We start from the raw sequence: 25,142 nt of genomic DNA, 5'->3' as shown, positions 1-25,142 counted from the left end.
TCCTAGTTTATCTACAATTCTGAGATTTTCCTAGTGGTTTTCTCATCATACCTGATGCTTACTTTTTCAAGATCAGCCAAGATCCCTTACAGGTAGTCCTTGAGTTACAACTACAATTAAGCCCAACATTTCTGCTGTTAAGTGAGACATTTGCTAAGTGAGTTTTGTCCCATTTTATTACCTTTCTTGTCATAGTTGTTAAGTGATACAAAGAAGTTATTAAGTTAGTAATACAGTTAAGTGAATTTGGCTTCCCCATTGTCTTTGCTTGTCAGAAGGTTGTAAAAGATGATCCCATGACCCTGCCACGGCCGTAGACATGAATCGGTTGCCAAGCATCTGAATTTTGACCATGTGACCATGAGGATGCTCCAAAAGTCATAAGTGTGAAAAACATGTCACTTTTTCCAGTGCTGTTGTAACTTGAAAGGTCACTAAATAAACTGTTGTAAGTTGAGGATTGCCTGTTTATGCTCCCACCTTCTATGTAATGCTAAATAACTCCAAGACTATTGTTACAAGGCCAATTCTACATTTTTACTCAAAGTATTGTATTCCAAACCTCTTCTGTTGGTTATTTTTTTTCCCAGAAGCTCTCTCAAGGCTATATTTTTACCATCAGATTATTTTCAAAGTCAACACTTTTCCAATGCCTCTTTTTCTTTTCCACTTGTTTTCTCTGTTGAAAGCCTGCTTTTGTTAGCAAAATCATTGTACGCCACTTGGATTTTGACATCTTTAACAAATAATATTATTCATAGAGTATAGGTTGCTATTTCATGGCTGCTATATATATATATGTATGGCCTTCAGCTTTGTTCGGGTATTTTCCCACGTCATTATAGTTGTGCTTTTAAAGTTGTAGCAACGTTTCAGCAGAATCTCATCTGCCATCATCAGGCTTCTGTATTGTGTCCGTCTGTGAGTCAGACTTTTACAGTGGTTTCAGATTTAAATTTGGGGCAGCCTATTGCTGTGCCAGAATGGTTTTTTCTTCATCCTGATTGGTTGGGAGTCTTGGTCTGTGTTTATTGGTCTCGGAGTTTGCTGTGTTCTGCTTGATTGGTGTCTCTAATATCTTCTGTCTGTTTTTTGGCTCTTTTTGTATCTTGATTGGCTGGCAGCATTGTGTTACTTTATTGGAGGTCTTTAGTGCAGCTTGGCTTCGGGTAAATGGACGGCTATCATTAGTTAGGAAGCTGGGTTTCATCTGGGTGCCTGGTTGGGATGTGTTTGAGCTGGAGGTATCAGGGGGGATCTGTTTGTGCCCAGGTGTTTGCCTGGCTTGTGGTGTGGAGATTTTTTTGTTTGTGAGTGCAGGCTTCCAAATGATTGACAGCCTGGTAGAATCATCTCTTCTGTTCATGTTTTCTGGTCTTTTTTCAATCTCTATGGCTTCTCTGATGATTCTGTGGCTGGAATTTTCTATGGTGGCTAGGGTTTTGGTGCCATTGAAGTTGATGCTATGACCTGTGGCTTCCATGTGTTGGACTAGTGAGGAAGTGTGTTCCAGCTTTTTGACTGCATTTTTGTGTTCATCCAGGCGGGTGCTTATTCTTCTATTGGTCTGTCCAATGTATGTGGCCAGGCATGATGCACAGGGGACTTCGTATATGCCTTGGTTTTCCAGGTCAATTTTGTCTTTGGGGTTTCTGAGGATGGCTGCTATTTTTCTGTCTGTTTTGAAGGCAGTCTTGATGTGGTGTCTGTATAGTATCTTACTAATTTTGTCTGTAGTGCCTCTTATGTAGGGCAGGACAGCCCTACATGGGTCTGTTCATCTTCTGGGTCTCTATTATGTCTCAGTGTGTTTTTGTGGATCAAGTTGGTGATTTTGCTTTTGTGGAAGCCGTTGGCTGTCAATATTTTAGTCAGGGTGCATAGTTCAGTCTTAATGTGTGTCTTGTCTGCCAGGCGTTTGGTTCTAGTAATTAGTGTTTTAGCCACGGAGTTTATCTGTGCTGGGTGGTGGTGGGATTGGGCGTTGAGGTAGCGGTTGGTGTGTGTTTTCTTCTGGTATATGGTGTGTCCTAGTGTGCCATCTGTTTTTTTGTAGATTAGTACATCTAGGAATGGTAGTTGTTTGTTTGTTTCTGTTTCCATGGTGAACTTGATTTTGGGGTGTGCGCTGTTTAGGTGTGTTAGGAAATTGTTTAGGTTTTCTTGTCCATGGGGCCAAATCACGAATGTGTCATCGATGTATCTTAACCATAGTTTGGGTTTGAGGATGGCATTGGCCAGGGCTCTGGATTCGAATTCTTCCATGAACAGGTTTGCAATGACAGGTGACAGTGGTGATCCCATGGGGGGCTCCTTCTATTTGTTTGTATCTTTGTCCTTTGTATATGAAATATGTGTTGGTTAAGCAGTGTTCTGTTAGTTCCATGAGGTGTTTAGCTGGTTGGTATTTATTTTTGATGATTTCAAGGGTCTCTTTTATCGGGACTTGAGTGAATAGTGAAACCACGTCAAAACTTACAAGCAGATCTTCTTGCTCCACGTGTAGGTCTTTGATCATTTCCAAGAAGTGGTATGAGTTTTGTACATGAGAAGCTGCTGTTTCAGCATGGGGCTGTAGCTCTTTTGCTAGGTGTTTAGCTAGGTTTTGTAGTGGTGCTCCTCTGGAGCTGACTATGGGTCTGAGAGATATGCCTTCTTTGTGTATTTTTGGGAGGCCGTATAGTTTGGGGCATCTGGAAGATTTCTCTCTGGGTATGATCGTGTGTTGGATCTCTTTGCTTATGTGGCTGGTTATAATTTTCTTCTTGGTTAATTTTTCCAGATATGTGGTTGGGTCTGTGTTTATGGGTTTGTATGTGGAGTCTTGAAGTAGGTCTGTCAATTTTGTTTCATAGTCTTTTCTGTCCATTACTACAGTGGCATTCCCTTTATCTGCTGGGAGGATGATTATGCTGCTGTCTCTTTTCAGGGTTTGTAGCGCTTTAATTTCATTTTGCTGTAAGTTGCTTTTTGGTGGTTTGCTTGTGCATAGGATGTTGGTAACTTGGTGTCTTATTTTATCAGCTTCATCTGTATTTAATTTAGTTAGGCTGGATTCTACTGCACATATGATGGATTCTGTGGGGGATTTTTTGGGGTGCTATAGCATAGTTGAATCCTTTGGTTAGGACTTCTGTTTCTGTTTTGGTGAGTTCTCTGTTGGAAACATTGTACACTAATTGTTTCAGGTGTTGTTGTGAGTTGTTGGGGGTTTTCTTGTCATGTTCTAATTTCTTTAATTTTTTCAAGAGCTTTGCCTGTTTGTAAGTGCTTGAAGATTCAGCTCTCCAAGTTGTGAGTTGTTTTATCTTGTCCCAAAGTAGAGGGTGGATTTTGCTGCTCAATTCCAGGTGTAGTGCTAGCAAATCTTTGTTTAACTGATCTAATTGGAATCTCTTACTGTGGAGCTCGTTCCTTAGTAGAGCCATTTCAGTTCTTTTCAGGATACGTTTGGTGGCTGCTGTGCTTTGATGAAATTTTAATTTGAAGCAGGTTGGTGTAGTATTGTTATCTCTGCAGCTGCGTAGGAATTGGAGGTCACATAGTATTCCTGCTCTTTTAATTTCCAGTTTCTCGTAGGTTTTGATCTGGCTGTTTAATCTGGCTGTTTAATATATAATATATATTATATATACAACGCAAGACCCAGGATACCACAACAAAAGAACTCACAAGCCCATCACACAACCCATTACCCAAGCCGTTAAAACACAAGAGGCTAACGACCCAGGAGATGACAGCACAAGATCCAGGATATCTCTACAACAAAAGGCCATTACACAGCCCATTATACCAACATCAACTCCATCAACCAATCAAGAGGCTGCAGCACAGCCAACCAGCCCAGCACACCATCCCCCACCACTTGTATATATAGAGATGGCAGCTCCGGTCACACACTGCTTGCACTGGCACTAAGCCGAAAGCACCAGCCTGAAGATGGCGAGTGGGACCTCGCCAAGCGTTGCCTAGATACTTTGAATCTTACGCGGAGAGAACCCGAATAACCAAAGATCCATATATATAATATATATATATATATATATATATATATATATATATATATATATATATATATATATATATATATATATATATATATATATATATTCATAGATTTTCACGAGTACAGGCATGCAGGTTTTGGTGTGTTTGGGTCTTTTCCTGTGTAAGGTTGAAAGTATTTTGGCGACGTTTCAATGAGGTCCCACTTGCCATCTTCAGGTTGGCGCTTTCAGCTTTGTGCTTGTGCCAGCAAAGTGAAGCACAAGCATGAAGCCGAAAGCACCAGCCTGAAGATGGCGAGTGGGACCTCGTCGAAACGTCACCAAGATATTCTCAATCTTACACGGGAAAAGACTCGAACACGCCAAAACCTGCATATGTATGTATGTATGTATGTATGTATGTATGTATGTATGTATGGTATTCAGCTTTGTTCGGGTATTTTCCCACGTCATTATAGTTGTGCTTTTAAAGTTGTAGCAACCTTTTGGCAGAATCTCATTTGCCATCATCAAGCCTGATGGGAAAACACCCGAACAAAGCTGAATACCATACATATAAATACCCGCGAAAACTTCACACACACACACACACACACACATGCACACATAATGGTAATGTATTTAAAAATGATATTAAGAATATCGAGATTGATATAAAGTAACATATGAGAATATTGAATGATAAAATTGATAATATGTAATAATATTAAATCAGATAAGAATGTTAATAGTAGGAATATGAAATTATTGTGTTTGTTTTAAAAGACCTGGAACCACACTATTCACTCAATGATGTGAAAATAAGAAGAAAGAAACAAAAAAAAAATATTGAAAAAAAATACACAGATTTTTCTGGTAACGTTAAAAGTTTCCAATACAGCTACTTTGGGGTAATTACCTTAAAAAGCTATATGGCTAAAAGAGTCTGATGCAGCATTTTAACATATACAAATCCTTTAAAAGATGTATGTGTGTGGATAGATAGATAGATAGATAGATGATATCTGGAGAGGGTTATGGGACTTGAAGTGCTGCTTTTTAAAAAGTAATTTTATGATTTATTATTTTATCCTTAATTTTATTGTTGTGACCTGCCTAGAGTTGTGTTTAAGATGGGTGGTTATACAAATATTTTAAATACATAAATAAATACCAATCTGCCAAAAAGACAATCTGGCCCTATTTATCTCCCCAGCATTAGTTGGGACTACATAAAATCCAGGTTTATTCCTAAATTGGAGAAAATCAGTTATACTAGGTTTCTGATATACTATACAAAAGTTCAGATTATTTCTGAACCCCTGCAATAATGCAAGTTGATCTTTATTTAATTGTTGCATGTTGAAGTGATATTTCAGAATCTTTTGTTCATTCTCTCACTCATCAGGATTTGAGAAATCAAGAAAAGTCACAGACCAAAGGTGTTAATAAACTATCTCTCAATAATGGCTTGCCAGATAGTCTGGGAAACTAACAGAAATTGCTGAAGCCAGTTATTTAGTAGTAAAAATAAATCTGTGCTTTCTACATAGTGTTCACAGATGAATAAACACTCCCTCAAGTGAAATTAACTTCCTGGTGACTTAATAGACACATCCATGATTTGCCACTGCCATTTTAAATGATCTCTCCAGTTTCCTAATGTAGCCTACAGCTCTGAAATTCCAATTGTTTTTTTTTCTTTTTTAATGAAAATGCTATAAAACATATGAATATGCTATAAAACATATGAATATGCTATAAAAAGACAAAATTATATGTGTGTGCATGTGAGCATTGCCTTTAAATGCTAGGATTTGAATGCAAGGTCCTTATATAAAGACAAAATGAATAGCCATCCATCTGTATTTCATAAATATGTGTGTGTTAGAATTTCTGCAAGTTGTGATCCCTTAAAACATAACACTTTCAGATTAATCAAATTATGGATCAGTACTGATATACACAAATTATCTTTAGCAATGTATTTTCCATTAAAAGTTACTATTTTAAATAACTGTAATATTTAGACCTACTCTCATGAAGCAAGAAATATTATTATGCAGAAATTGTTGAAATTAATAAATAATGAAATGCTTACATGAATGAGGAGTTAAACTTATTTAAAACACATTCAAGATTATGTGCTTTAAAGCATGCGTTTCATTCAAACTCATTTTCTGATATACACCGTATATATAAAATACAGTATATTTTATCTTTATTTTTGAAAAGATTCGTCTGTGATGATGGATGTGAATCATCAAAAGTTTTAAGCAAAGCTTCAAAACAGATTCATCCTGTGCAAGAGATTAGTTATTTTCTGTATTTCAATAAAGCAAACAAAATTATAAGTAGCAAGATTAGCCCAAGCAAATAGCTTTCATCTATTCAAAAAGAAAGCCGTTCCCTATTTTTCTTAGAAATCTTACAACTATACCAGAATGAAAAGGGCTTTCAATTAAAAGTAGCATAAAAGATTTTTTTCTGCTTACCGTTCACCAGATGATATAAAAGGCCAAACCAAGAATAAATTGTGTATCCCACATCCACTGCCTCTCAGTATTTGGCACTAGTTTATGCTTACATGAGCATGACAAAGTCCTATAAAAACAATCCAGTTTAAAACAAAGGGAGGGGGAATCCCTGCCCTAGATATTGTACTTTCCTTCCCTCTCATTTTCTAAATTTACTTGCAAAGCTTAAAGTTATTTACTCACAAGCTACATGCATTGAATTAAATGAGACTTACTCCTAGGTAAATATATGTAGCCTTAGTCCTAGGACATTCTAATCCAGGGAACAGTCAACTGCAGACTGATGTTTATAATGTAATAAAACAGCGAGGACGTATGTTTTTATGACCCAACAGCATAGTAAAGATATACAGCTAGTAGTTCCTGTTGCCTTAAAGAGACAAAGGTCTCTTTTCCTGAATCCACATTAACTATTTATGCAATTCCACAGTCCCATATCAGTAACTGTGAAACGGGAACAATTTCAACTACTGAAATTTGCAAGGTTTTCTACAAACTTGGCCATAACTGCTTGAAGACTTCTAGGTATTATCAAGTTTTTCTCGTTCCCATGTGAATTTCCCATATAACCTTCAAGGAGAGTTCAGTAGGTGAAGATTTCCTCATCACTGCCTGCTATGACACCATCTGACAATTGTATCTCTCCTATTAAACTTACAGAACCTCTGCCATAAAAAAGTTGGCAACTTCAATAAAGGAAGGTATTATTTTCTCCCAACTCATAGCTGGAATATTTGCTGTGGTTTATCAAAAGATCCATAATAGGGGACATATGATTGGAATCCAGAGTGTCAAATTCAGGTCAACGTGCTTGTATTTTTCCTGTTGCACTTCTCCACCTATATGTTATTCTTCATGCTGTAAAATATGTCATAAGTCATTGAGGGGAGGAAGAGAAGCCTCTACTTTTTGACCATGCTTTCAACCAATAGGCAAACAATTGTAGGCTATGCAGTCTGTTTGTTGCTTTGATTTAGTCTGCTTTTCCATCTGCAAGAATGCCAGAATTTTAATTGCTATGGTGATTCCGTCCATTTGATATATATTTAGATCAGTGGTGGGATTCAATTTTTTTTTACTACTGGTTCTGTGGGCGTGGCTTGGTGGGCGTGGCAGGGAAAGGATATTGTAAAATCTCCAGTCAGAAAGTGGTATTTGCCGGTTCTTCGAATTACTCAAAATTTTCGCTACTGGTTCTTCAGAACTGGTCAGAACCTGCTGAATACCACCTCTGGTTTAGATGCTCCTCTCTATTGGGGGTAGGTTAAAATTAAAAATGGGGGGGGGGGAATCAATCTTTTCTTGCTCACTACTTTTTTGAGAAGCAGAGATCAAGTCATCTAACGGCTGATCAGATTTTTGCAGCTCAAATAAAAGTAGCCTAATATGCCTGCATATAAGCACATCAGTCCATGTACATTAAAAAAAAATACCTTGGACATTGTTTTTGACTTGATTTTCTGATTTTTTTGTATATCAATGTTGTGGCAGTAGAGGGAGGGAACAAAAAACGCTGTTTCTGTGCTTTATCAAGCTCCTATATCACAAATATTGTTACAGTTGCAATACTCTTTTCTCTGTGATGTTGTTAAATTCTAAAGATAAAATACAGGTAGTCCTTGACTTACAACAGCTCGTTTAGTGACCTTTCAAAATTACAATGACACTGAAAAATGTGATTCATTACCATTTTTCACAGTTACCATCTTTGCAGTATCCCCATGAGGTGATCAAAATTCAGATGCTTGGCAACTGGTTCATATTTATGACCGTTGCTGTATCCCAAGGTCACAAAAGGTCAGAAGGTCACAAAACACCTTTTGTGACCTTCTGACAAGCAAAGTCAATGGGGATGCCAGATTCACTTAACAACTGGGTTACTAACTTATTAACGGCAGCAATTCATTTAATAACTGTGGCAAGGAAGGTTGTAAAAATGGGGCAAAACTCACTGAACAAATGTCTCACTTAACAACAGAAATTTTGGGCTCAATTGTGGTTGAGTTCTATATAGGACTGCCTGTATAGAAGCAATGGTGAGAAATCTTGAGATGGTTATAAATGGGAGACATTGATGTCTGGGACTCATTAATAAGGGAGAGTGTTGCAGTACTCTCCAGAAGGGCTTTTGTGATAGTGAACATTCGGAAAAGCATATTGTCAACTAAAAAATATATTCCTTTGGTCTTTTTAGCTGCCAGAAAAAGGGAGTGGGAGAAAACAAGGCATTCTTGAAATGCCTAGATAATCACCCCGGCAGCCCAAAGTTGTCAGAGCATAAGAAGGTTATTGGAGAGCATGATGGATGACTCTTGGAGATGGATGTCCCCCATTGGAGAAGTCACATCCAGGGGGTGGGGGAAAGACCAGGGTCAAGGGGGAAATGTATGATCTGATTTAGTATCGGCTGCACCCAGCCACGTGCCAACATGGCAAAAATTTGAACAGTGAATTTATTTTGGAAGGAAGGAAAGAAGGAAGGAGGGAGGGAGGGAAATCTGTCCTTACTGAAAATATATCAGCACAAAAAAGTAATTTTCTCTAGATAAAAAGATTTTAGGTGTAAGCATAAATAAATTATCCTTTCATAAAGGTGTAGGTGAATTCTGTAGGAAAATTTAGCTTAAAATGTATTGAAAGTCAGTGAATCTGCTGCAAAGGATGGGTGGCCTAACCCAAATACAATTGCCTGCTATATTCTGAATTTTCATCAGAGTTTTCCAAAGAAAACCCATAAAGTGTCTGGCTACAATCTTCCTTAGAGTGGTTAAGATATTCTTATCTTCGTAGCTGTGAAAATATCCGTGGTAATCCTGTAACAATTCACTGACAGCAAACAGTAATTTTCCATGCATAATTCATTGCTATCTGTATCATCCAATTTGTGGCCCAGGAAGTGGGAAAGTGGATGTTTTTATGACCTTTTGGTTCAGTGAGAATTTATGACCAACTATGATACTGTTCAATGCATGGAAAACAAGTAATGATCCTGTTAGGCAGTCTCTTGTACAAAAGTAACATGCTGTGCCAAAGTATCTGTTTAGGCCATTCTTTGGACTATCCCACTCACTGTGTCCTGAAGAAGGTGATAAACAACAAGTGGTTTCCATGCAAACCTTTTCTCTATTTCTGCTGACTCAAACATGCACCGATGATTTCTCCATGGTTGGGGGACCACAGTTGTAGGTTTTTCCTCCCCATAAATGTCAAGATTTAAGTAATTCAAAAGTAATGTATTTTTGTTTGTGATAGTGGCAAATATCTATAGCTCAGGCATAGGATGAGGGAGAAGGTTCATTCTCTGAGCTTGTGGGTTGGGTTCCAAATGTTTTGTTACCAGGCTAGATAACATCTGCAGCAGAATTTAGGGGATGTCAGTGTCTGTGTTTTTCTGCTTATAAGGTCTTGTGATGGGGAGGTCATGTCAGGTGAGGGTCACATCAGGTGAGGGTCTTGTGATGGGTCTTGTGATTGGGAGGTCATGTCAGGTGAGGATCATTGGGAGGTGAAGCAGGAGTGGGATTCTACCAGTTCACACCTATTCGGTAGAACCAGTTGATAACATTCTAAGAACCGGTTGTTAGAAGAAATTACTGGCCTAATCCTGTAAGCAAGGCAGGAAGGAAACATTCTGGTGTTGCTTACAGAAACTGACTCTCCGTTAACCCTTAGTACATTCTTGGCAGGACTAGACTTCCTGTTTCTGGAGCTTCTCTGGAGTTTTTTTTCTCCTCCTTTGCTGGTACTTTGCTTGTGCAGAGCCTGAAATTGACATATGTATAGCCATTTCACTTGGAAACTTGACAGCTTGACTTTCTTAAAGGGGAAGAGTTGTTTTAAGTTTTTTACACTGATGTTGGGAGGAAATACTCCCCTGTTGGAGTTAGCACTTTAAAGAAATAATTGAATAACAAAGCAGAGCTGCCAGAACGAAGCTTTTAATGACAAGGAATCAAGATGAGTGACATTCAGCAATCTAGAACTAGCTTTCTAGCTAGCTAGAAAGATTGACATTCAAATGTGAGTTTATATACCCTTTCTGAGTTTTGGTCTAAAACTGGTTTTTGGTGAATTTAATTCTGTGCTTGGTGATGTTTAATCCTGTGTTTATTGATGGGATAATTTTCCCTACTCAGCTTTGTTTGGATGGAAAAAGATTAATCTCTGTTCCTGAAAAGAAACTGGGTTGAGAAATCTGGCTAGTTCCTGTGTCTATTTGTTCTGGTAATTGGATTAACAAGCAACAGCTACTGTTGTGATTTAATTATTTGTATTGTATTTGAATTTTTCCTGTCTCATGGTTTCTTTTTTCTATCTGGGGAGCGGGGTCTTCCTTCACTGCTTTAGTAGTATCTGACACTGTCCTTTTGGGGTGTACTTCCAAGAGGCAGGATGCAAGCTTGGCACTGATTTTTTTACTGCCTTTCTGGGGGGACATGTGATCTTTCCTTAAATCTGGATGATTTCCTTATCTTGTGAGGTGAGTGAGACCAGTGGTGTCTTTAAGTGGTGCAAATGGATCTAAGGATTGCTTTTCCTGGGTGTTCACTTTCTGGAAAGCTTAAATGACCTCTCTGCTAAAGGGTTTCACTTTATGAGCAAGAGTTGGCTGCTGATAGTTATCATTGCATTTTATCTATTTTCATTCCTCAAGGTGCTCTGGCACCCTGCCTGATTTGTAACTCTGACTTGCAGGTATTTTTAATCTAATGATTGGTATTTAGGGCAGCTTTTTGCAAGCAAAAAAGCCTTTTGTATTTTGTACAGGTAATCCTTGACTTACAACAGTTCATTTAGTGACCATTCCAAATTACAATGGCACTGAAAAAAGTGACTTGAGATCGTTTTTCACACTTACGACTGTTGCAGCGTCCCCACAGTCATGAGAGGCCAGGCAAGGAGAAGTGTCCCTGAATGTGAGTGGTGTTGAGTTGGCCACGCCCAGCCAGTCACATGACCACCAAGCCATGGCCACCAACTAAGCCAAGCCCACAGAACTGGTTGTTAAAAAAAGTGAATCCCACCCCTGAGGTGAAGTGTTTGTTGTGGGAGTGTGTGGGTTGGTTGAGGGATTGTTTTTTATTGTTGGAATTGTTTTCAAACCTGGGGATTAGGGATGGAAACCAGATTCTTCCCCCACCCTTCAGTATCCTTGAGAAAAATGCAGAAATTACTAATAGGTAACAGATGCAGTGTTTTCCCTCTGACTGCCTTGAATTTAGTTGCTCTTCAACTGTGTGCTATGCACTCCACAAGGTCCCTAGCCTGACGTCAATGGAAGCCCTTCCCAGGATGAGTACATGATATTCTACATTGGCTCATGCTGTGGATGCAACACCTGCAGTGTGAGAACAAAGAAGTTTATTTAACCTCTTTGCTTAAGTCACATTATCTCAGCCTTAGATTTGGCCAGGAAACCAGTGGATGTGAATGCAACAAACTAAAATCTATTGTGTGGTTCATGAATGCATTCTGTTACAATCAGAGCAGGAGCTATATAAAAACATGAGAATGTATTCCTGCCGCTTATACTACATTTTAATTCCCTGCATTTAATTCATTTTAAATGATTAAGGGAAATTATTGGGGGAGGGGACGACCTTAGAACATTGGAGAACTGTTACTAATGTCAGAAAATACCTTGTTAGATGGCTTGTTGTGGCTTCCTCCCTGTGCACCCAAATTTGTCATTCCAAAATGCCAGGAAAGATCACACTAAAGGAAGTATTTAAACAGCACAATGCAGATATTTATAATCATGAAAAATCATTGCATTCTTGAACTGTCTTACATGATGAGTCAATAGGACAGGATTGTGCATGAATATCAGAAAGAAAAATAGATGCCCCTATTTCCTTTTCCATATTTATTCACTATAGAGGTACAGTAGTTTCCTATGCTTAGGGTGATCAGCTTGAGAGGAAGATCCGGCGGGGTTTGGATTTTTTAATTTTTCTTTTATAGCGTTTGGAAAGAGAATCTGGGCAAAAGTGTTATCTTTTGCATAAATAAGACAACTCCTGCTGAAATGCCCTTTCTTGGAACAATTTCTCAATTAGAAATTTGCAGTCTTAGGGTCATTTAATTTCATAAGGGCCTTGGACTAATTTCTAGACATTTGTGTAAGAACTCAAACCAAACAAAGCAACTGTTTGAAAAGAGGGTGAAAAGGTAAGAATAATCAGATAAATAGGTATTTTACTGACCTGTTGAAGTCTAGCTCTCAGCTATTATTTCACCTTTGACAGTGTGGTTAGCAGCAGACATGTTGTAAGTATTGTGTAGCAGGACTAGAAGTCAGCACGCTTTATGTTCTTCCACTTCTCCTTCTCCCTTCCCAAGGAAGTGAGATAATTCAGATGTTCCCACCCACATGTAAAATGCTTGTCATTTGGAAAGACAGAGCCTGAATCAGAACAGTGATACTGAGTGTGGAGCCACACAAGGCTTAGGGCAAACTCCCAGCCCATGGGCTGGGGGCATCATATGCTGGCCATGCCCACACCTGGTTTAGCGAAGGGGGGAAAAGTCCTGATATGTCACGTGATGCAACCATGACGATGTGAGTTTGACACCCCTGGCATAGGGCATTTAGAAGTTATTTAGATATACAGCTTCAGCTATGTCATTTGCCCCTCAATTGTCAGCATGAATGTTTGTAAATAAGACACTATTAGTATCCTATGATGTCCCTTCAAAGGAAACTGGACCATGGAAGTGCTGAAACATTTGAATCTTTCCCTCCAGTTAGAAATACTAACAATATTTGCTTAAATCTGTCCTGAAGTGCTGGCTGAACTACTCTCAACTCATCCTGGAACTGGCTCAAGTACTTATTTTTCTTGAATTCTAGGGGAAAAAACCCTCATCTATTCTCTCAAGAGCTCTCTCTTAGCTTAGAGTGTTGACAGTCATATAAGTAGTATTCCATGGGTTGTTATAATATTGTTATATTGTTATAATAAATTGTCCCAGGGAAGCATAATATCTCAGCGCTAGATATATAAAAATCCAAAAGCCCTCTTTTGCCCCCAGAACACCTGGGAACAAAAGAGTGGCTTAGATCTTGACGCAAACAATGGCCACAAGGTCCATCAGCAAAAATCATGTGGAAGAATGACATAATTAGACGAGCAAAAGGCAACATGGCAAGGTGATTTGCCCAGACAGCTCTTAGCAATCAGTGAAAGTTTAATTAAGAATAAAGGATTCCTATCAGTGTCAATTTTACAGCAACAATCAGGAAAGAAGCCAATGAAACAATTCTTGATTTTTTCCCCTTAGCAACACAGCTGTGTCTCGGCCAAAACATTAGGAAAAAGGGTTTGCTGCCAGAACACTTCAAAAAAAAAAAAATTCCAAGAACTATGTCACTATATAATTAAACAATATAGTCTTGGTGGCACATTACAAATTTGACATAAATACAAATTTAATAGGACATATCCTTAATATTCAGCAAACTCCTTGGGATTCTTCTGAAGTCATATTTACCAAGTGCATAAATTGGCTTGTATTTTATATGAACTTCATCCTAAGGCAGCTGTATAAATCTGTGCTGATCCAACATTCTTAGTCATGCCTCTGGAGATCACTTGGCTTTTGTTTTGCTCCTGACAGTAACTTGATAACTTTACATCCACCTTGTATCATGGGTCTTTAAAACACATTTGCCTAAAGAAAAAGAATCAGCTCATACTTTTTAGCTGATCAGATGTAGAAAAAGCAAACAATGAGAAAGTAAGTCTATTATCTACAAGTGTATTTTGCCATTGAATGGGCAAAGTCAGAATTCTTAATCCTTTTTTTAGTCAGTTCACTTTCAGTTTTATATAAAAATATTTTCCCAACAAACCTTCTGAAAGAGAAGCAAATGTTGTAAGAAACTCATATTCTTATATATACATTTACATAGGTAGCGAGTTGTAATAATCTCTTCAGCAACCCATATCTTCTGGTTTCCCATCCTTCCGTTAAATTCTAAGGAAAGGGATAATGAAGGGATTGTTCTTCCCAAGAAATTATAGTAGTAGTAATAGTAGTAGTAGTAGTAGTAGTAGTAGTAGTAGTAGTAGGAGGAGGAGGAGGAGGAGGAGGAGGAGGAAGAGCAGCAGCAGCCAGGGGTGGGATCCGACCGGTGTAACTACCAGTTCGGTGATTTTACATTTTGTGCATGTGTGTATATCATCATCATCTAGCTGCCTGGACAGCTGAGCAGAGCTGTGTGCGGGTGCACAGCGGTTGAAAAAGCCCTTTTTTTCCTGCTTTTTCAATTACAGCTGTGTTGCACAAAGCAGCTGCAGTTGAAAACGGATGAAATAAAGGTCAGGTAAGAACCCGGGCAGGTGGGTGGGCCAAAACAGCAGCAGACATAGAACCGGTTCTATGTATGCTCTCTGCTTCTTTTCAGAACAACCAGTTCTACAGAAGTGGACAGAACCAGTAGAATCCCACCCCTGGTAGCAGCAGCAGCACAGCAGTGTTACTGGCTCACTGTTTTTGTGAGCAATTGTTTGAGAATTTCTCCTTTGTCTGAATTTTCAAGCAAATATTTTATACTTGGGTTCAAAATATAGAGTGACAACTAATTTCTGTTCATATTATGTCTCTTTGTTGTTATTCCCATGGGAAGACCCACTATAGCATGTCAAACTCCAGTAAAAGACCAATAAATTTTGGAGAGACACAGAAGGCTACAGAGAAGAGAGAGAATGTATTCTACTGGTAGATATGTCCTAAGTAGCGGAACCTTGTTGGGGCTGTAAGATGAACAAGAATGTAAACAATTGGTTATTGTTGATTCTCTTTGCAAGTAATTTGCACTTTTTCAAGTTGTATCAGAATGGTGGGCCTGCTTTAATATAATTAAAGATGTAAGTACATTGTAGAATTTAAGTGTTGTGGCAAATAAGTGTGTCAAACAGAGGAGTCAACTACATGAAAATAATATTGAAATTGTAAAATGATATATCCTATGGGACAGTTATGCTACCTCAAGAGTGGGTTTATCTTATTAAAATTAGTGGGCTTCAAATGCCCAGAAAATTTCCCCAAAAGTGTTTTTTCAAGAGGCAACTGGACTTTCTTGTTTTTCTTTGAAGACGTTTTGCTTCTCATCCAAGCAAATATCTTAAAAGAAATTCCAGAAAGTCCAGTTGCCTTTAAAAAAAAAGCACCTTTCAGACAACCATGACCCAGGTGACTGAGAATCTCCATAGATGCCCAGTAAATTTATTTTCAATTCTGATTGGAGTATTGTATCAGTGAAATTCAAATATAATTTCAATACGATATTACAATACGGGTTTAAAATTATTTCAGTTTAAAATATAATTTACCTGTTTGCTGTCCAGTGGCCACAGGTATTACTTTGTAAGGTGTCCTACAAGAAGGAAAAAAAAACCCTTACATTATTTCTGCTACTAAATGATTAATACTATTGTGAGGAAAAAGCACGGAGTACTATGCACATCCCTCGGTCTTCTGAAGAAAAGGCAAGATATACAGTTAGAAACCGACTTAAATAATATGTTGCAAAACAAAAGGTTGCTACAGGAGCTTATTATTTAAGTGAAGAAAGTTTAACTGCTCGCCTTCAATAAAGTCAGGAGATCTTGACTATGATCAGACCATGTTAATCATATATATAATTCTGCAAACTTTAATGGAACATAATAGTGTATGTCTGCTTGAGGCTGGGAGGAGTACAGTGTGAAGGGTAAAAGTGACTTTCAGTGTAAACAGCTGTGATGGGAAATTATACCAGAAACAGAGAAGTTCTGGGAAAAGAAGAGAAGTTTGGGGAATAGGAGAGCCTTAGCTTCTGACCACTAATTAATATACATATCCCAAACTCCCTGCATTCAGAATGATGTTTTGTTTGTTTCTTGTAGTAAAGGACCATCAATGTCTGTAATCTCATTGTAAGCCTCAGAGAAAGTCAGATGTTTTGTTTTTATATAAGCTAATACTTTGTGGAATGGTTTTCCCTCCCCAGATAAAACTCCATATACTTTAATAATAAAGTATTAGTTTTAATACTTAAAACTAAAATAAGTTTTGAGTTTAAATGGGTCTTTAGACTTGTTATAGTAATTTTTGCTGTTTCCCATTAGTGAAGTTTTTCACTCACCAGATGTTTTTTTGTATTCCTATACAAAAGAACTGGTGAGTGAAAAACTCCACTCTGCAAAGCTAGCTTCAACCATAATAAGATATACCTGCCTTTCAGAATTGGTTGGCATAGTGGGATCAATGGATACTATGCAGTCATCAGCAGTGAAGAGTGAAATAGTTGTATTCCTGGAAGACAAAGTTTAAAGCTAGGTTTATTTAACCAGGTTAGAACTCAGCTTTTATTTAACCAGGTTAGAACCCAACATCTCATGTTTTAAATGGGAAGTTTGACAGGTAGTTTAAACAGTTAGTGCCTTCTTAAAGAGACAAAGAACTACAATCATTTAAGAGAAGGAGAGTGTCAAAACAAAAATGGCAGAATATGATTGCTGAATTCCAGGTTAGGAAAGGCTGGCGTATTTAATAAATACCTTATGTTGCAGTGGAAAGTGTAATCATAATTTTGGGGTACCCCCACTATTGTTTGTGTATCCTCTGAACATTCAGCAGAAAATGAATATACAGATGTATGCATATAGATTTCAGCTGAACAGATAGAGAAATGGCCTAGGATTTTTGCAGGAGCATCTGAGGGAGAATAAAAAGAAAGTATAACTGCAATCTTATTGTTTTGGACATACACCCTAGTGCCATGTGGGTCTAAAATGGACACATTTTTTCTTAATAAATGTAGATTGAATTGCATTTTCTGCACCTGAAATGACTTCAGAAATATTCATGGTATTGCATCACATATTCATTGCGTGCATTATCTCACTGTTAATTGGAACCCTGTTATTCATACAAATGAAAATGATGATTCAGTTAAAATATGATACAACAATACACTCACTTTTTCATCTCTTAGCTGTAATAGTCAGATAATTCACTTCTTTATATTCAGATAGTTAATTATAACGTTATGAAACAGATCTGTATTCTTACTGCTCCCTCAAGAAGGAAATGCATGCAATTCTGCTAATGTTCTGAAGCAACGGATATGGTTGATGATATATCTCTGCATGAATCTGTTTACTTTCCTTTGAAAGCAGTCCAGATGGTAAAATATGAAAGGTTTTTATATTACCCTAAGATCTAAAGAAATGCATGGTTTTGCATTACATTTTATGATATTTTAAAAGTTTGAAATGTTGTAAGATGCCTTTATTAGACACTTATTTACAGGAGTAAAAGCCTGTTTTTAGTTGACATGTAATACCAGCAAGCATAAAAATCCAGAATCTTTTCCAGTTAGAAGAAAAGACTTTTCTTTCCCAGATATTTTCAATTACTTTTAAGTACCGATATTATACTGAGATAATCTTTTATGTGTTTTTATTATAATTTCCCTACATTATTTTAAATCAATTGATTATATTATTATTTTAGTGTTTCAAGTAACAGAATGCTCACAGATTGAATGGATTAGAAAAAAAACATAACAAGTACAGTTCCCTATACTGCTTTCATTTACCTGGTCTACCTGGAATCAAAACTGCTGGTTTGCAAGAGCTCTTCAGAGGAGCATCTTGAAGCATTTTTGGTAATTTCTCTGCAAATGCACATATATGCCAGTGTAGAAAATTAGCACCCTCTCCTAGAAGAAATAAATATTCTAGGAAATATTAAAAGGCAGAATATTATATCTTCCTGGATGAGAAAAGGAGAAACATGTTCCTGGAAAGCAGCCCACACCTTTGTTAACAGCCCCAGAAAGACTGGGCCATTCTATCTACAAGACAAAAGGCTGGGCCAGCTTATCCATAACACAAAAGACCTTTACTCTCGGGACATAATAAGATTAGACCTCTACCCATCTCACCACATGGTACCTGGGAAGATTACATCACCCAGCAAGATTCAACCAAGCCTGAGACTCAAGTCAACCTACAAAGTTACCCCTGCATGGCCCCATGGGAGTCTGACAACTAATCAGGATACATTTCTTGCCACAGGAACAGGAAGCAAGTTCAAAGCCCAACAGAGGGAATAAATCTCTCTCCCTCTCTCAACCATGTGCTCTCTTTTTCCCAGGACCTCAAAACCATGTGGTCCTGTCCACCATTAAACCATCCTTCCAAGTAGTCTCCATTTTTCCAGTGTCTTTCTTCCCACTTGGAACTGAACCCAGATGGACATTTCTTCCAACACCAGAAATACTATTTTTCAGGGTAGGCAGTTAGAGCTTTATTTCTGACCTGAAAATTAAGAAAGTTAATTGTGTGTGTGTGTGTGTGTGTGTGTGAGTGCGTGCGTGCGTGTGTTGAGAAAGATGCTTTTATCAGCCATGTATGAGTTCTTTAGATTGTTAAATTAAACTTATGTGGCAATGAAAAAGAAGGCTTCAATAGTCCAGAGTGTTGACATTCTTTGATCTACATTAAGTAAAAGTGAGTAGTCATAGACAGCACCAAGAACAAAACATGTTGGCTTAAGGGTACTGCAGAGATTTATGAGGTACATGCATTACTAGGATAGCAATTGCATATAGATGAAATGAGACAAGTGCCTGTTGCAAATGTGAATAGTATATGTCTTAAGACAGGGGTGTCAAACTTGATTTCATTAAGGGCTGGATTGTGTTTAACCTTGGGGGCAGGTGTGCATGGTCAGGGTGGGCGTGGCCAGCTCAACATCACTCGTGTTGGGGGCACCTGTGGTGGTCCAGGCAGGGCTGGGGGGATCCATTGTCTCCAGCAGAGGAAGGTGAGATCAGGGAGAGTGCCAAACCTTTATCCTCCAGAAGAGCCTTGCCATCTGCTGGTGGCCAAGTGCTAAGGCAGGACTTCCCTCTCTCCCCTCCCTTCATTTCCTTCTTTTTCCTTCCTTGCTGTCTTCCCATCTTCCCTTCTTTTGCTGTGTCTTTCCTCTTTCCCTTTCTCCTTTCCTGTACCTTCTTGGATTCTCAAATGCAAAATGGGAAACATTTCTCCTTTTGTTTTGTTTTGCTTTTAGTTTGTTTTGCAAGCCCTCTGCCAGCGAAAATGGAGCCCAGGGGGGGGGGGCTGCCTGTGACATCCCCGGGCACTGTTTTCGGCCTGGACGGCCTCCTGAAGCCCTCTGCCAGCAAAAACGGCTCCACCATGGGCTGGTCCTTCTCCATTTCCATGGCTGCCCTGCAGGCCAGAATTAAGCACCCCGTGGGCCAGATCTGTCACACGGGCCTTGAGTTTGACACTCCTGTCTTAAGAGCACCATTAGAAAAACAATCTTTAGCCAGCTAACCTTTTCAATATTATTTACCACTTATGAAAACCATGAACGATTAAAATGAACATCTGAAGTGAATCTTTAATCTAAATTATAATTCAATTTTAGCTAGATGACCAAACCTCAAAATCAACCATGAGGAAAACTCAGCAGAGGTGAATTCCCTGGCTGACAGCTGCTGAAGCAACAACCATCAGGGACTGAAACTACATGGGTAATGTGCAAAGTGCATGGTTACACAAGCCAATTTGGTTTTATATTAATTTTCAATACAGTGAATATTTATGAGTTGTTTATGCCTATCATATGTGAATAAAGCCTAAGGCAGAATTCAAATATCAATACAGAAGTTTTACACCCTTTCCATTTTTAACATAATGATGCGAGGTAAAGCAATAGGTTCATACTTATCAGAGCTAATGCACCACAGAAGCTAAAAAGACTCTAATATGAATCCATAAATACCCATTTCTCATTTCTTTTAAACTTAATCCCATATGTAAAAAAGGAAGATGAAAAATGTTGACTTTCTTTACAGAGTTGTAAGGATTTTAATTCAGTAGCATAGAAACCTAGAATTCTGGATTTTTAATTGGTGATGAAATCTGGTGGCCTCTCATTTTCTTTAATAATTTTTATAGTGTGCATGGGTTATTGCTTATAGGTCCAATTTTTAAGAAAAAATGAAAAAGCAATATTTGCATTGTTTAAAATACATAAATATGCTTACATGATATTTTCCATATTTCATAATGATATTTTTCTATATTCTTTATACTCATGGATAGGAGAAATTTAATTTTAGTAGTTCACGTAAATAGTCTTCAGAAAATATTTTTACCTTGGTAATCCTGTAGCAATGCAGAAGAGCTCCATAAGATCTGAAGAGTTGCAATACTTGCTGAAAGTCACCTGCCAAAGAAAAGAGAATTAGTGAAGACATAACAAGGAGAAAGAGCTTGTAATGGCAATTTTAGCCTATTGTCTGATTTTTGTTTCAAACCAAGCATGATCTGGTTTCTTTTCCATTTATTTTCTGAAGCCTTTATTGTGTTTTCTATTTAGAAACACACTTCTAGCCAACATGTTTATAAAATTCTCATTGTGATGAATGACCATCTGCATTGCCAATCCTCCAAGATATGAAGCTGCAAAGCATCTGTGTCTATTCAGGGGGACTTTGATGCTACCCAATTAATCATGCTCCCTGCATTCAGAATGATGTTTTGTTTGTTTCTTGTAGTAAAGGACCATCAATGTCTGTAATCTCATTGTAAGGACTCTTGAAAGTACAACGTATTCCCGTAGTGGTGGGATTTAAATAATTTAACAACCAATTCTCTGCCTTAATGACCAGCTGGGTAAGTGTGGCTGGGTGGTAATGTGACTAGGTGGGTGTGGCCAACTTGATACCACTCACATCAAGGGGCACTTCACTTCACCTGGCCTCTCATGTCTGTAGGGATGTTGCAATGGTTGTAAGTGTGAAAAACAGTCATAAGTCACTTTTCAATGCCATTGTAACTTTGAATAGTCACTAAATGAACTGTTGGAAATCAAGTATCTGTACAAAAATACAAAAAGCTTCTTTGCTTGAAAAAAGCTGCCCTAAATACCAATCATTAGATTAAAAATACCTGCAACCCTGAGTTATAAATTAGCCAGGGTGCCAGAGAACTTTGAGGAATTAAAATAGTTAAAATGCAATGGTAGCTATCAGCTGGCAGCTCTTGCTCATAAGGTGAAACCCTTTAGCAGAGAGGTCATTTAAGCTCTCCAGAAAGTGGGTGGGCACACTTGGCTACAAAATGCCAAGCTAAAGAGACAAATTAACAAAGTATATAGGGGATCCAGGTTCAAGTCTCCCAAGCTTGTCAGGATTACAATAAAATTAGTACATGCCACAGATATAAACTTCAAGCCCAGTGCCATGTTACTAAGTGTCAGGCTACAGAACTTTTTCACATTCAATTAACAAGAATGAACTTCTGAAACCCAAACATATCAAAAGGAATCCTTTATTGAGATGAGACAATTCATATAGGAGTTCAAAGCAGCGTCTAAGGTCTCTCAGGCATACAGGGAGAGATAAGGGAGTTTAGAACCCCTCCCCTTATCTCGATGTGTATTTAGTGAAACAAAAGCCAGTGTGTTAATTCCCCCCCACCCCTTTTGTAAGGAACGATCTTTCTCACAGTTTCCCAGGGCATACCTAATTTCCCCCCACCCCCTTTTTAGAACGAACTTTTCCAGAGGTTCCCAGGACACATCTCACTGTGGAATTTTTATTATCTTCTCATCTCCTGGCTGTGCCTCTCAGAGGTGATAGGTTCCGGCCATCTGGGTTTCCTCCCTTCATTGTATCATGTGTAGGTTATACAAATTTGATATAAGATTAAATATATTCAGGTTACATCAAGAAAGGATTTCTTTAGCAGTCCCCCCCCCTTTTCTTCTTCCACCGAAGAAATGACAGATACATGGATCTGACACTAAGCCTTGTTATCATAAGAGAAAACTAAAATGAATTGGAGGATCCATATCCCTACCTCCTTTTTTTTAATAAAAAAATTACTATCAGTGAGCAATTATGTGCTTTGGCCACTCCAAAGAAATGCAAGAGATTCCTGTCCCAAAAGTGCTTTTTCAAGAGGCAACTGGACTTTCTGGAAATCAAGAAAGTCCAGTTGCCTCTTGAGAAAAAGCACCTTTGAGACAACCATGACCTGGATGACTGAAGAATCCCCATAGACAACAGACTCCTGTGCTCAATGAACTGACACTCTTTCCCACCCAGGACCCTTTCCCACTCAGGAGAAGCAATCCTTAGATTAAGTTGCACCACTTAAAGATATCAGCTGGTCTCACTCACCTCACAAGACATCCTAAGGAAATAATCCAGATTTAAGGAAAGATAACATGCCCCCAGAAAGACAGTAAAAAAAAAAAAAACAGAGTGCCAAGCCTACATCCTACCTCTTGGAAGTACACTCCAAAAGCACAGTGCCAGGAACCACTAAAGCAGTGTAAAAAGTCTTTAAGAAAGTCAAGCCCCATTAGCTATTACAATGTAATAAGGCTAAATCGGAAAGGCAGTTTCTGTAAGCAGGGCAATAAAGATAGGGATTAGGCTAGAAACAACACAGAGGCACACCAGAATGTTTCCTTCCTGCCTTCCTGACAGGATTAGCACTGTAAAGTGGAAAAAAAAACCCAAAAGGCTGTTGGAAGGAGATTTCTTCAACAACCGGTTCTCCAAACTGCTCAGAAAGTTAACAAATGGTTCTTCCAAATAGATGCGAACCGGCTGAATCCCACCACTGATTCCAGTATACAAGAATACAATAGATATCATTTCCAGAACTTTATTTGAGGTAAAAGCCAGGTTAAAAAGTATGGCCGATATCACTAAACTTTTAAGAAAAATAATATTTTATTTATTAAGTTTGTTTGCCATTCATCTCACCACAAGATTCAGTTGCAAAAAAGTTCAGAAATGGACAATTGCTTTTAAATAAAATATTGGTTTGCAATTATTTTTCTGTTTTATTATTTTTAATTAATGTTATACTCTTCTGAGGAAATATGGATTATTTGGTAGATTAAAAGTATAATCAATAATGGGAAATTTTTTATCATGATTCAAAGATAAATCCTTGAGAGGGAAAACCCAAAGGAAGATATTGAGTTTGATCACTTAAAGCTGCTGGATCCACATGTCACACTAATTCTTAACTGTGGTGTATACAATTAAAAGAAATTATTATTTAATGCAACTTCTGAACTTAGCCAAACAATAAAGCTAATTACTGGATGTAATAAATTAGCAAGGCTAAATAAAGCTGATTGATTATTCATTCATACGACAATTTCACAATTCTGGCATTGGCATCTTGACATTCTATATGCAAGTATTTATAAATTGGATATAGCAAATGAACAAGAACTATAGAAGCAGTCAAAATGATAGGCTGTAAGAACATTTTAAAAATGTAATGTGAATAGGAAAGGGAAGTGATTTAGAACTGTATGATACTGCCAACTTCCATGTTCTATTTCCAGCAGTTTCATTCTTATCAAAGAACATTCACTGGGAAAGTTGAATAAGAATAGAAAGTTACAGATACATTTCAATATAGTGCTCCCTAGGACTAAAATCATGTAACAGTGCTATAGATATCTTTATTTCACATTCCTTTCTAGAACATTTCCATGTAACAACATTTTGGACAACATGACTTTATTTTTGATCCATTTACCGTCATCCATTTATTGTCACTTTTGGGATAACCAAAGTCCCGAGGGTATACTTTTTCTATCACATTTTTTTTCTGTACAAACTAATTAAGGTAAAATGGTTGATTTTCTCTTAATTACAGCAATAGGTTCTGTAGCTCCTGTGGAGCTGCAGTTATGAAACAAAACCAGGGTGTTATTGCTGTTTGAATAAATCAGATCCAGATCTTACTGAAGTCCTTGGCAGAAAAGAAAGTAAACTGGCAAGAAGTACTATCAGAAAAAAAATACTTAGTTTGGCAAAATACCACCTGCTAATGTTTGAGAATGCAATCAGTGCAGTCTAATGAACTTAGAATGAACTTCTGAAATAGGCTGGACTGAGCCTTGAAATCAATTATCATTGAACAGAATGAATGCAAAGTAAATGAGATATGGCAATATAATTGGAACAAATGGAAGTCAGATAGTTAGCATGGTTAGTTAAGGACCAAAGTGGGAGAGATAATAGAATAGTTTCCTCTTTTTTAAGCAATAGGCAGTGGAGATTAAACAAAACCAAGGAACCTATTAAAACATATTACTTTATTGGCATAAATATCTTGATATGCAATTCATTTTCATAAAGGTTTGTTGGTCTTCACTAACAAAACCAAGATCTGCATATGCTGTAGATAAACACTGTGCCTAATAAAATCCTTGCTGCATTCTGATAAGCATATCAGGAAATGAAATAAAGGACATTATTTTAAGCCAATCATAATATGCTCTATTTTTTTTTTTTTCTTTTCTGGACAGAGAAAAAGCTGTGATGAAGTAGAAAATCCTTTTCAGCCTACAGACTTAACATTTTTTTCCTTTCAAGCAACTTTTCATGCTATGGTTCTATAATGAGAGCTGAGGATCACTAAAGGAATTTTAGAAATATTTCATTACAATATTTACAGGATTATTTTAAATCTGCAAATGCTTGCTAAAATTGGATAGATAGTATCATAAGCAGTGGTGCATTTCAAATATTTTTACCATTGGTTCAGTGGGTGTGGCTTGGTGGGCA

At 37.7% G+C, this 25,142-nt stretch overlaps 1 protein-coding gene across 3 annotated transcripts in view; it reads right to left on the bottom strand.

The window, feature by feature from the left end:
• The window catches only part of PDE9A (phosphodiesterase 9A), an 88,659-nt gene that overhangs the window by 48,971 nt on the left and 14,546 nt on the right, over positions 1-25,142 (bottom strand). Inside the window, exons 2-4 of one of the 3 annotated variants that reach the window (XM_087967568.1) lie at positions 20,691-20,761; positions 16,748-16,825; positions 15,862-15,905 (exon numbers count right to left, since the gene is read on the bottom strand). In XM_087967568.1, coding sequence (XP_087823694.1) covers positions 15,862-15,905; positions 16,748-16,825; positions 20,691-20,761 — 193 coding nt within the window. Of the gene's footprint in view, positions 1-15,861; positions 15,906-16,747; positions 16,826-20,690; positions 20,762-25,142 lie in introns of those variants that run through there. The other 2 variants (XM_087967565.1, XM_087967566.1) reach the window with 2 other exon arrangements.

Source organism: Notechis scutatus, chromosome 5 (genome assembly GCF_049901735.1).
Source record: "Notechis scutatus isolate UNSWTSFEM ecotype Mainland chromosome 5, rNotScu1.2, whole genome shotgun sequence".
Lineage (NCBI taxonomy): Eukaryota > Metazoa > Chordata > Lepidosauria > Squamata > Elapidae > Notechis > Notechis scutatus.
The sequence above is the reverse complement of the archived record's forward strand: the minus strand, read 5'-3'. Positions and strand labels throughout refer to the sequence as shown.